Here is a 13,551-nt window from a genome sequence, read left to right on the forward strand (position 1 = left end):
AGAGACGATAAGAAAAAAAATAATGGAGCTTGAACGACTCAAGAAGTTAGATATGCAGCAAATGGCCAAAATAAAATGGGCCACAGACGGTGATGAAAATACTCGTTTCTTTCATGGCACCCTCAAACAAAAGAGCAGGAAAAATAGAATTCACGGTCTTAACATCAATGGTGAGTGGATTTCTGATCCCATGGCAATAAAATCGGAAGTTTATAATTTTTTGCGGACAAATTTCATGAAAGTTGGACTCATAGACCCAAGTTCATCAATCACAACTTCAAGCAACTCTCCAATGATCAATCCTCGTTTCTTGAGTCAGAATTCTCAGACCAGGAAATTAAGAATGTTGTTTGGTGCTGTGGGTGGGAAAAGGCGCCCGGACCTGATGGGTATAGCTTCAAGATTTTAAAAGAAAACTGGGATGTGATCAGTGGGGATATAATTCGATTTGTAAAATACTTTGAATCCACTGGTTCTATTGCCCCAGGCTGCAATTCCTCAAGTATCACTCTCATCCCAAAAGTGAATGACCCGCTGTCTCTTGGGGATTACCGTCCTATTAGCCTTATAGGGTGCATGTATAAGGTGGTGGCAAAGCTATTGGCAAATAGATTGAAGCAGGTGATTGATTCAGTGGTTGATAAAGTGCAATCTGCATACATCCAAAATTCATACTCGATGGCCCCCTAATAATAAATGAATTATTATCTTGGGCAAAACAACAAAAAAAGAAAATCTTTCTTTTCAAAATTGATTTTGAAAAAGCGTTTGATTCAATAAATTGGGGCTACTTGGATTCATTTATGGATCAAATGAACTTCGGTCGCAAATGGAGGATGTTGATCACATGTTGTTTATCTTCATCCAAGGCATCTGTTTTGGTTAATGGGGGCTCCAACGACTGAATTTCCAATTTCCAAAGGGGTCCGTCAAGGAGATCCATTATCTCCATTTCTCTTCATCTTGGCCATGGAAGGGCTAAACATTGCCATTAGAAGCGCCTGTGAAAAAGCACTATTCCATGGGGTCAAATTACCTAGAGATGGTCCCTCGGTCTCCCATCTATTCTATGCTGACGACGCGATATTTTTTGGGGAATGGAACATTGATAGCATAAAAAACTTATCCAGAATTCTCAAAAGCTTTCATATATCATCAAGGTTAAAAGTAAACTTTTTTAAATCTCGTATCTTTGGTGTAGGGGTCTCAAAGACAATTCTGTCAAAAACAGCCCAGGTGCTTGATTGTCTGCAAGGTGATTTTCCATTCACATATTTGGGAGTCCCAGCTGGGGCTAACATGGCGTTAAAGAAGAACTGGAAACCAATTCTGGATAAATTTTCCTCCAAATTATTGAGCTGGAAAGCCAAATCCTTATCATTTGGAGGTCGTCTTACCCTCATAAAATCAGTTCTTGACTGCCTCCTTACATATTACATGTCCCTCTTCAAGGCTCCTCAAGGAATCATTGATCAACTTGACAAGATCAGGCGTATATTCTTATGGGGAGGTGGAGAACTCAAAAAAAAAAAAAACACTGGGTTGATTGGAAAACTGTTACTGCACCAAAATCGAAAGGAGGTCTCGGTGTTGGTTCCCTACTTGCTTAAAATATCGACCTATTGATCAAATGGTGGTGGAGGTTCATGAACGACAAGGGCAGTTTCTGGAAAGATGTCATCATGAGCATACATAACTTATACAACAAACTTGCAATATATATTGCAAGGAAAACAACAAATGGGGTTTGGTGCAATGTTTCAAAGGCGGTGAAATCCATTGAAAAGCTACATATCGACCATAAGGATATTTTTGCTCTCACTCCTGGTTTGCAAAGTAACATTTTGTTTTGGAAAGACATTTGGTGCAGTAATATTCCATTTCATATCAAATTTCCTCACCTGTTTGCACTAGAAACGGTTAAAAACTGTCGAGTGGAGGATAGATTTTCTGGTATCGGGTTTTCATGGATGTGGAGTCACGAACCAACATGCGATATTGAACTGAAGGAACTGCTGGAATTATATTTGGATATTGGTAATATGACCATTGAGAAAAATTCCAAATATGGTTTCAGATTCATCCTCAACCCCACAAGTGAATATATTGTGAAAATAATGAGAAAACTATTGGAATCAAAATTGATTCCATTCAAAGGGCTGACAATTTGGTGGTCTAAGCTAATTCCTTTGAAAGTAAGTGGTTTCATATGGAGAGCTTTGTTAGGAAGGATTCCAGTGGCAGATACTTTGGCAACTAGGAGAATTATCATCCCTAATAATCTTTGTCCCCTGTGTAATAAGGAGACAAAAACGGTGGATCATATACTTGTTACATGTGAGTATTCTAGGGAGGTACAATATTGGATACTTAAATGGTGTGGAATTGAAAAAGAGTGGGTTCGAAAATGTGAAGGAATTCACAGATTACGCAGCTACCTGGGGAAGTTGTCCAACGAAGAAGTTAATATTAAACATGGTGTTTCACTGCCTCATCTGGAATTTATGGCTATCTAGGAATGATAAGATTTTCAAAGGAATTGGTGTGCATCCGGCGAAAATTGCAGACAATATTATCTCTCTCTCTCTCTCTCTCTCTCTCTCTCTCTCTCTCTCTCTCTCTCTCTCTCTCTCTCTCTCTCTCTCTCTCTCGTATGTTTGGTGCAAGCACAGAGGTGGACTTTGTTGTTGGAAGTGGATCGAATGGAGTGTATCGTCTTTCGCTCATCTCTCAACTTAATTTAGTCTTTTTTTCCTTTCTTTGTTTTTCCTTTTCTTGCTCTTTTTGTTCGTATTGTTAACTTTTGGCTTGTTGTAGCTTCTTGCTATTTGCCTTCTATAATGTTATTTGCCTTTTCTAAAAAAAAATGAATCATTTGTATGTACACGTTTACATTTTTGCACAAATCATAGAATTTAAAACAGACGGTTCAAGTTTGTTAGGTTACTAATTGACATTAGTTTGTTTGTTTGTTTTGAAAAGTATTAATTACTATTATTTTTAAGTTTGCAAATTAAGGTGGGTCAGTACTTTTTCACCTCTAGTTTTAATTATGTTTTATCTTATACCAACCCCTAGAGTAATAAATAAAGTTATACAATTTATCACAAATAACATATATCTCGTTATATATTTATTTATAACAATTCAAACAAATATTTCTCAAATGATACATGCATTAAAGAAAAAAAATATAAGTATCAATTAAAAGCTCAGAATTCTTTTGAAATTAATTGGACCCTTGGGAGTGGAGGTTACATCCTTTCGAAATAATGACTAAAGCGCTGACATCATCTTTCTCACCATTTTCTTGTTGTCCAATTCCATGGCGTGATCTCAACTTGTATAAAGTACAAACCTGACAACATACACCATCAGAACACACCACCACACAACATTGAACATCCCGATAAAAAAGATGACCACCTCAGAGCTTGTTTTCATCCCATCTCCGGGAGCTGGCCACCTCCCGCCGACGGTGGAGCTCGCTAAAATCCTCCTCGACCGTGATCAACGGCTTTCCATCACCATCATAGTCATGAAGATATCCCTCGGAGCAAAACACGACACTGAATCTCCGACACCCATTCCCCGTTTACAGTATATCGACATCCCATGCGATGAATCCACCATGGCTCTCATCAGTCCCAAGACCTTCCTCTCAGCCTTTATCGAACACCACAAACCTCATGTTCGAAACATCATCCGCAGCATAATTGAGTCCAACTCGGTTCGTCTTGCTGGACTCGTTCTCGACATGTTCTGTGCACCCATGACAGAAGTTGCAAACGAGTTTGAAGCTCCAACTTACATCTACTACACATCTGGTGCTTCCATGCTTGGCTTACAGTTGACCCTCCAAGCCAAGCGCGACGAGGAAGAGCATGACGTCACTGAGTTAAAAGGATCGGAATCCGAGCTGTCCATCCCGACTTTCGTCAACTCAGTTCCGGCGAAAGTGTTACTGGATGTAGTGTTAGATAAGGAAGGTGGGTCCAAAATGTTTCTTGATCTCGCGAAAACGTTTCGTGATTCAAAGGGTATATTGGTAAATACGTTTCAAGAGCTCGAGGGCCATGGAGTTGACTATCTTTTAAGCAGCAACGCCGATATACCACCTGTTTTTCCGGTGGGGCCTATACTGAACCTCAAGAACGCGACAAATGATGGTAAAACGGATGAGATTATGACGTGGCTAAACGATCAGCCAGAGAGTTCAGTGGTGTTCCTGTGCTTCGGAAGTATGGGGAGCTTCAGTGAGAAACAAGTTAAGGAGATCGCGGTTGCCGTTGAACGGAGCGGACAGAGGTTTTTATGGTCTCTCCGCCGTCCACCGCCCAAGGGAAAGATAGAGTATCCAAAGGATTACGAAAACCCAGAGGAGGTGCTCCCTGAGGGTTTCCTTGATCGGACTTCGAGTGTAGGGAAGGTGATCGGGTGGGCTCCACAGACGGCGGTGCTGTCGCATCCTTCAGTGGGAGGGTTCGTTTCACACTGTGGGTGGAACTCGACATTGGAGAGCATATGGTGTGGGGTTCCGGTAGCTGCTTGGCCACTCTACGCCGAACAACAGCTAAATGCTTTTCAGTTGGTGGTAGAGCTGGGATTAGCGGCGGAGATCAGGATTGATTACCGGCGCAATGTGGGACCAGATGAAACGGAGATGATTGTGACGGCGGAGGAGATTGAGGGTGGGATAAGGAAGTTGATGAGTGATGGTGAGATGAGGAAGAAGGTGAAAGAGATGAAAGAGAAGAGCAGGATAGCAGTCGCTGAGGGTGGATCATCTCACGCAGCCATTGGACGTTTCATTGAGCATGTTATTAGCGAGTAACCATTTGAATTGTTGTGTTAATTTCTGGACATTCGTTATCTGGATTAAAAACCTTACAAGTGATCTTTTTGAAGATTTGTTGTGTGAATTTTTTATGCAAAGAGTTACAAAGAAATATTTTTCTGTTTTAAATTTGTACTCTTTTATAAATATAACAATTTAAAAAGGTTCAAGTGTTAATAATAATCTCGTATATTTTGGCAAACCTTCGACTGTGTCATTTTTAATAGAGAAAATGAGTTAGAAGGATAATTAACCATCGTCATTGTTCACATTTGGTTTTTTTTTTATATATATATATATATATATATATATATATATATATATATATATATTATTCTATTTATCATTGAAGTTATTTTTTGTGTTCATAAAAACCATTATTACCGGGTATTGTAGGTTTAACCGGTCATGTTGAATTTTCCGGCAAATATATGAATTTTCTGCGATTTCCGGCAAAGGGCACTATGAATGCCTTAAACTTGTTTTTTCATATATGCAAAAATCTAAACATCATTACAACATCAGATCAACCTCCATTCCAACAAAAATCAAAGTTGAAGAACAATTTCTGGAAACGGGAGAACAATTTCTGAAAACATATAAGAAATTGATGGGTTCCAAATCAAAAATCTGGAAATTGAAGCCCTAGAAAATCAAAAACCAAAGCTGAAGAACAATTTCTGAAACCCTAGGTTCGTGTATCTGGAACGATTTCTGAAAATTGAAAACCTTAGGTCCATGTATCTTGTTCTTGGATCAAAAATCTAGAAATTGGTGAGGGCTCGTCTCAATTGTCTTTTTGTGTACCTCCAATTCTTAAAGATGTTGAAGCTGCCATGGAAGTTGTTTGAACAACTTGAACTCGAAGCTGATGAAGGTTTATCAATGGAAGACGAAACCAAAAGAAAACTCTATTTCAAGGTTTCAACTTCAAAACGAAATTAAGATCTGGAAAACCACCCTTCTCAGTATTAAAACGAAACAAAAATGAACTCATTTCAAGGTTTCAACTTTATTTATGCATATTATCGATTTGTAGATCTTGAAAATCAATAAGAAGAAAAATCGAACATTTGAAGAAAAAATCGAGAGCCCAATCCTCTTTCTTAGATCAAGAACGTGCAAAACAGAGATCTCGATTTGTGGGTTCGAAATAGCAAAAAAACTCATGTTTGTCGAAGGCTCGTCGGAAAAGACGACTGAAGAGCCGTTGGAGGTGATGATGTCGCTGGAAACCTTCAATAGCATGTTGCAATGAAATTTTGGAACACCAAATATAAGCTCATTGGTAAATAGGGTTCAAAAAAGTGACAAAATGTGAACAATAATGATATTTAGTTACCCTCATAAATCATTTTTCCTTTTTAGTTTATTTTTTTACTTTTTAAAGACAAAAGATATTAGGAATCAATTTATTTTATCTTTTAAAAAGAAAAGATATTTGAGTCTCCCTCTTTACTATTTTTCCATATTTAAAGCTAAAAAAAAAAGTTAATGCATGATATTTTGAAAAGTATTAGAAAGAATTTCTTGTTGAGTGATAATAAAAAAGAAAATAAATTGGTTTGCGTTACAAAAAGTTGTTTCTCAAAAGCTTTTGGTGGCCTCACTATGTGATATCTTAGTTCATCAAATCTAAGTTTACTAGTAGCTAAGTGGTGGTCCATGGATGATAAAGGTGGGTATGAGTTTGTTTTTTTTTTTTTTTCTTTTTATTTATTTATTTATTTTTGTCTCAAGTGATTATTGTTATTTAAAAATTTAATATTTTTTTATGGCAAGAAATTAAAATCCCTGATTATCACACTTTATCTCAACTCTAAGGGTATGAGGAGTGTTCATACCCATCCCACCGGAAAAATGCTGCCATATATGCATTACATCAGCTTCATACCCAACCCATCACGAACCTTAGACATAGGAAATGGTCACCACTTCAAAACATTTATTTATTTTTTAACACTAAATTAAATAAAAAACATAATTAATAAAAACATAGAAAATAATAATAATAATAATAATGATGATGATGATGATGATGATGATGATGATGATGATGATGATGATGATAATAATAATAATAATAATAATAATAATAATAATAATAATAATGTTTAGGGTGAAATTTGTAAATTTATAAACCAATTTTGAGGAAGAAAATTAGAGAGGAGGTTTATTCTGTTTTTGACCCAAACTCAAGGGACTATAATTGACAATTTTTGAAAAATGTATCTTCTTCCTGATTAAACGACCTCTTCATCGTCTTCCTCCATTGTTGAATACCTGCAACTGTGAAAGTTTTTTTCTTTGTGTATTGCCTCCAAACGAATCCAATCAAAACAGGAAGCCAACCAATAGGGAGCCTCGTATTCGTCCATCTTCGTAGAGACGCCACACGCAAGCCACCGGACTTAGTAGCGGTGTTCACGCTTGGGGGAGGCTGCCACCTCAGCCCAAGAGGCGTGAAAACACTCCCATACTGGGTAGCCTAACGGAGAAGTTAATTGAATTTGGTGTGGACCTCCCAAAGCTTTCCAAAAGAAAAGTTAGAATTCAGAACACTTGTTTTTGAGTTGTACGTTTGCTAGTGAAGTATGTCAAAAAATTATTGTGTACGAATCACTTCCCTTCCCTCTAACCTAAATATTCTTGGTAACTATAGTTTTAAATTAATGAAATAACCCACGTTTCTAAAAAAATTAATTGATGTATATTAGTGGAATCATATCATGCCACCTTGATTTATCTTATAATTTATATATATCGTTCTACCAAATTTTGTATCCTCTCTCTCTTTATATATATATATATATATATATATATATATATATATATATATATATATATATATATATATATATATATATATATATATATAGATATATATATATATATATATATATATATATATATATATATATATATATATATATATATAAAAAGAGAGAGAGAGAGAAAGGAGGGTTCAAATGAGAAAAAAAGGTTGAGAATGCGGGAATCATTCTCAGCTACTCATTTATTTTTACCCTAAAAGCCTCCGTCGTACCAACGGAAATAAGAAAGGAATAGACATGTGTTTTCCAACAAAACATGTTTCCTTAAACTATGCTAAGCATTACCTTAATATATACAAAAACATAGTTTTTTTTTTTTTTTTTTTTTTTTTTTTTTTTTTTTTTTTTTTTTTAATTTTTAAGAAGATATTTTTATTGAAAACTGATTTTAAATATACCAAAATTCATGATTTTTTATTATCTACAAATAGACATCCATATTGATATAATTTTAAAATAAAATAATTTTTTTTATATTTTCAGCTATATTTATTCATAAGTGAATGAAAATGAATCAGATTTTTACTACAGTACATTCATTATTCACTTATAAATAAAAACTATGATTAATTTTTTTTACAATTTAAATATCATTCATATATGAATATAGCATATAATAAACATAGTATATTCATATTTAAATATTAGACAGTGCATTCACTTGTGAATATTACATAATGTATTCACTTATGAATATTAGATGGTATATTCACTTATGAAAATTAGATAATATTTTAATATCTGAATATTACATAGTATTACATGGTATATCACATCTGAATATTACATAGTATATTCACTTTTGAATATTAGATGATATATTCACTTATGAATATTACATATTATATTCACATATGAATAGTACAAGGTATTTTCACAAATATATATAATTTTTATATGTTATTCACATATCAATAACATACAAAATTGCATATGTGTTTTTTTTTTGTTTTAATAATCATATACTGATTTAGGTAAGAAAACATATTCATATATGAATATAACGTGGTAATTTAGTTTATGCATTTTATCAAACAGTTGGAGTGCATACAATTTAACTTTTTTAAAAGTGTTAAAAACATGATACTTTGACTATTTAAATCTTACAAAATAGTAGATTGATAGAAAATTATATGAAATTTTTCAAAAAAAAAAAAACGATTTGATCTTTTTCTAACCTCAATTTTGAAGTTTTATTTGATAATCGATGTTGAATGAATGATGTGAAGTGGATTTTTTGTTGATTATCAATGATGTTGATCTAATGGCGATGGGAGTATAATTAATCGTGGATGTTGAAGATTTGATCGTATTCAAGCAAAATTGAAGGTTGGATTAAAAGAACCAAAAACGATTTTTTCTTGTTAACTGTTGAATCATGTTGATAAACATGTTATTGACGAAGATCAATGATTGATTAGCATTGGATGATGTTGATGATGGTTTAATTGAAAAAATCTGGATGATTGTTGAAGGTTGGAGGAGAAATTTGGATGATGAATGATCGATTAGAAATGGGTTTGAAATGTTATCTATTTCTATACAGTTACGTAATTAAGATTGAATGTTATTATCATAATTACAAGTTTGCCACCGTGTCTTTTTATGCTTAGATTAAATGAGTGGCTGAGAATGATTTCCTTATTCTCAACCCTTTTTATTTTCTCAATTGAACCCGCCTCTCTCTCTCTCTCTCTCTCTATATATATATATATATATATATATATATATATATATATATATATATATATATATATATATATATATATATATATATATATATAGTAACATCAATAACATTATAAGTTATAAACATGCATGACTAAATGGCATGGAGTGGTAATGGGTTAATCCTAATTCTCTCTCATCTTTTTTTCTTATTCATCTTTTTTTGGCCGACCCTAATACCTTTTAACCTTCATCATTCCTCTTGTTGTTGCCCTAATTCCCTAAACACATATGTTTTCTTCAATAGCAGACAAAGAATCAACTGAAAAACCTTTTGTAACGACCAGATTTTCTTATATTTTATACACAAAATACATACAACAATTTTCTAATATTATAAATTAGAACCATCGAGTTTAGTTAAGTATTTAAAAACATAAATATTAACAATACATACTAAAACTATGACCAAGATATGTCTGATGTCACAAAGTTTTATACAAAAAGACTCTAATTTTTATCTAAACTATCTCCTACTTCTCCATGATTATCTTTCCCTTGCTTTGGTTTACATTTCCATCTTCATACAAATCACACTCACAAGTAAGCACAAGTTTAATGAGAACTTAATTATAATATTATCATATAATGACATTCACCATTTTCAAAATTTATATTATATAACATAATGCCAATTTATAACTCATTAGGAGGCTTATAATGTATTTAAAACTTGTCATAAAACTCATATATTACTTCACCAACACATGTACCCTTCTCTTGGTATGCTCTGAACATAATACACTTATACTCTTTATAAGTCATGTTTCAATACTCTTATTAATATCTCCATGAAATCACTTATGACAACATGAATATAGTTATATAACACTAAATCATACATCACAATCCATAATATGAGTTGAAGTTAAATTAATCACCTTGACTTGGTTGAAATTAACTTGTTCTGATTCCGTGAGGTCCTATGCCAATCCTTGTTTCACTGAAACCTAATCAATAACACATCCCGTAAGTGTTATGACCCTTTTAAAAGTTTCCCATAAAAGTCAATAATACCACAACGTTAATCCATAATACTCAATTATGTAATAATAATTACTCAACTTACTTATATTAGTTGAATCAATCATCTATGTACATTCATTAGACATAATATAAATTCGATTAATCGAAACCCCTTACTTACAATTCTAGGGTTCATAGAAATTCAACATAAATTTCAAGTAATTAATTATTATTATCACATCATATTCTTTGAATCATGTAAATATCACTTTTATTTACAGTTGCTCATCCAATGTTACCATAGAAATCGATTAGTAAGATTAGGGTTATAAAACCTCAAACTCGTTTCTGCCCTAATCCATCAATTAGTTAACAAAAGGAACTTACCCTTGATTCTAGAAGTAGAAATTGATCGTTTACTAACCCTTTTATAATATCTTCTTGTTTTCTTCTTCAATTTTGGTCGTATCTCCTTTTATTCGTATCTCCTCTGTTTTGAATTTAGAGTGTGTGAAATGAAAGTCACACGGGAACCTCGATTCTTTTATCAGATAACCCATCAACATTGCCACACTGTGGTGATACTTTGCATATGTCGTGGTGCATAAGATCAAGTCATCAACTTACGATGTCGTCGGTTTTCTCATTATTTATGACACTGTTGTCCTATCATGTAGCATCCCATTTCATGTCGTTTTTATTTCGGAATGGTGATCAACGATTTGGGTGTTAACAAGGTTAGAATCATTGAATAAGTTAGTTTTGAGCTCATTTCGAGGTGGATGATTGTGACAACCTGAAATTTTCCATACTAATCAAACCATTTCAATCCAATAGAAGTAGAGCAGTTACAATGAAAATTCAGACTTAGAATATAAGTTTGGCAGTTTTAGGGTTTTACACCAAAAAGGGGTATTAGGAGAGTGGTTGCACTAGGATTTTGTGCAACACTGCAAATTCCATTACCCTAGAATCATTAGAATCCATTCCGAGAATAGAAATATTTTCTGCCAAAAAAAATCTCAGGACTATAAATAGAATTCTGAACCAAATTGGTTCATTAGTTGAATTCCATTTAGAGAAAAGCCCATTTCTCTCTCACGGATCTTCGGGTTTTCATCCCAGATTGTAAGTCTACTTCCCTAGATGTGTTTTAATACTTGTTATATGCTTAATAACATTATTTACATGTCCAAAACACAAGATCCGGGAGTTTACCGCCGAAGAATGTTCTTGGGGAGTAAACTCCAAAATCAAGCCTAAAGGCCACCTAGTCCCATTTCCATGTTAGGCATCTAACTAAGGACCTTATGTATGAGCATTAGAGGCTAGAAACAAATCAAAACCAAGTAGTTTGAGGAGTTTACGGCCAAGGAACACCTCTTGGGCCGTAAACTCCAAGAAAAGGGCACAAATGAGTGCCTTGTGATCCCTAGCCTTAGAACAAAAACCTAGAAGCTTTAAAGTGATGATTTATGCCATCAAAACCCTTAGAAATCATTTCTATAAGGGAGTTTACGGCCAAGAAGCTCCTTGGGCCGTAAACTCCAAGTTTTGTATTCCTAAGTGCCTTCAAACTCTTCCTAAGGCTTAGTCTTCATTTTAGGCAAATACCTTAAAGTGTTTAGGACCTAGAAAACTCATGAAAAGCTCAAGTGTTGAAGAGTTTACGGCCAAGAGTATTTCTTGGGCCGTAAACTCCTATTAAGGGGTCAAAGGACACCCTTGACACTTCCTTAGGCCAAGAGACTTTTAGGGCAAGTACCTAGAGGAGTTTTGGACTAGTTAAAATTCTTAGAACCTCATGTGTGAGGGAGTTTACGGCCCAAAGAGTTCTATGGCCGTAAACTCCATCAAATGGTCCCATTTAGTGCCATAAACCTTCCTTAAGCCAATGGTTGAAGCCTAGACTTGTTACTAGAAATGTTGGAGACTTGAAAGGACAATAAGAACCCTCCCAAGGGAGTTTACGGCCGTAAACTCCAACGGAAAAAGGGTCTTTGGGCCGTAAACTCCCCAAAGGAGTCAATATGGTGCCCAAACACTTGTAAAGCCTTGAAACAATTCCCCTCTAAGGTTGTAGTACTTCTAAACTCCATTTCATGACTTGTTTGAGAGTTTACGGCCAGGAGCTTACTCCCCTGGGCCGTAAACTCTAATGAATATGGTCTTTTGACCTTAAACTTCCATTAGGGGCATTGCACTCCTTTGTTGCAACCCATTAGCCTCCTAGCACTTGACCAAAAGTGTTGTCCTCGCGCTTAAATGTTTATACTTGTATGATTAGTGATTAAATCTCTAATTATTTATATACATATGTCTTCATATGTAATTAGGATCATTGTGTGTGTCTAAGTCTCCACTTGACACCATGCACTTGTCCGATCCTTCCGTACGATAACAGCCCGTGCAATTCCAGTCACTTACTGCAGGTGAGTTCATACCCCTTAACTAATGTTTTAAACTATTTTAAATGTTTTATGGGGGGGGGGGATACAAGTAGAATCATGCTACTTATTATGTCAATCACATGTGATTAGTAAGTAGGATTATATTACTTATTACATCAATCACATGTGATTAATATACAACATTCAAATGGTTTGGCTACTCATTAGCTGTTTTACCAAACAGTTTCCTTCAAATGACTTTTTATAAACATTTTATATGTTTTAAACTCCTTTTTACATTGTACACCTTACTCTGTGCATTACCTTTCAAACTTACTTACAACTGTGTTTCAAACAAATGTTTCCTTATACTTAAACTGTTTTATTAAATTTATGCCTTCAAATTGTTTTATGGATTGACATCAAGTCGATCTTTTCTTAAAATAATAATTATGTTTCAAATGTCTTACAAAGTTTATTTATGCTTTTATATTATAAATTGCATGCCTCTATTTGTATAGTTATATAAGAAATGTTTAAAAGACTTAGGAAGGCTATCCACCCTATTTCCTTTTCGCGCCTTGAGATGTGGTCTGGTGGGATATTGGGTATTCGTCCGAAATTCGTTTAAATATTAGTTATATATCATGTGTACATATATAGTCATAAAAGGTCCTTCCAGTTCATCCTATGCCCTTGGGTAGCAAGGGTATACATCCATGTCCATACGTACCATTTAGATTACTAGAAAGCTACCATATGGGTAGTTCAGGAAGATGCTAGAACAATTACTAGA

General features: G+C 34.3%; 1 protein-coding gene across 1 annotated transcript; it reads left to right on the forward strand.

Moving 5' to 3' along the window:
* Nucleotides 1-3,355: 3,355 nt before the first annotated feature.
* Nucleotides 3,356-4,966, forward strand: LOC145048860 (UDP-glycosyltransferase 71E1-like). Its single transcript, XM_078997487.1, has one exon. The coding sequence runs from the start codon at nt 3,419-3,421 to the stop codon at nt 4,832-4,834; it is 1,416 nt and encodes a 471-aa protein (XP_078853613.1). The 5' UTR covers nt 3,356-3,418; the 3' UTR covers nt 4,835-4,966.
* Nucleotides 4,967-13,551: the final 8,585 nt, after the last annotated feature.

The sequence above is a fragment of the Lactuca saligna genome, chromosome 5, assembly GCF_052625555.1.
Source record: "Lactuca saligna cultivar CGN05327 chromosome 5, ASM5262555v1, whole genome shotgun sequence".
Classification (NCBI taxonomy): domain Eukaryota; kingdom Viridiplantae; phylum Streptophyta; class Magnoliopsida; order Asterales; family Asteraceae; genus Lactuca; species Lactuca saligna.

Bases quoted from the DNA above. Each gene is read 5' to 3' on its own strand.
- LOC145048860 (XM_078997487.1), top strand. From the start codon at position 3,419: ATGACCACCTCAGAGCTTGTTTTCATCCCATCTCCGGGAGCTGGCCAC.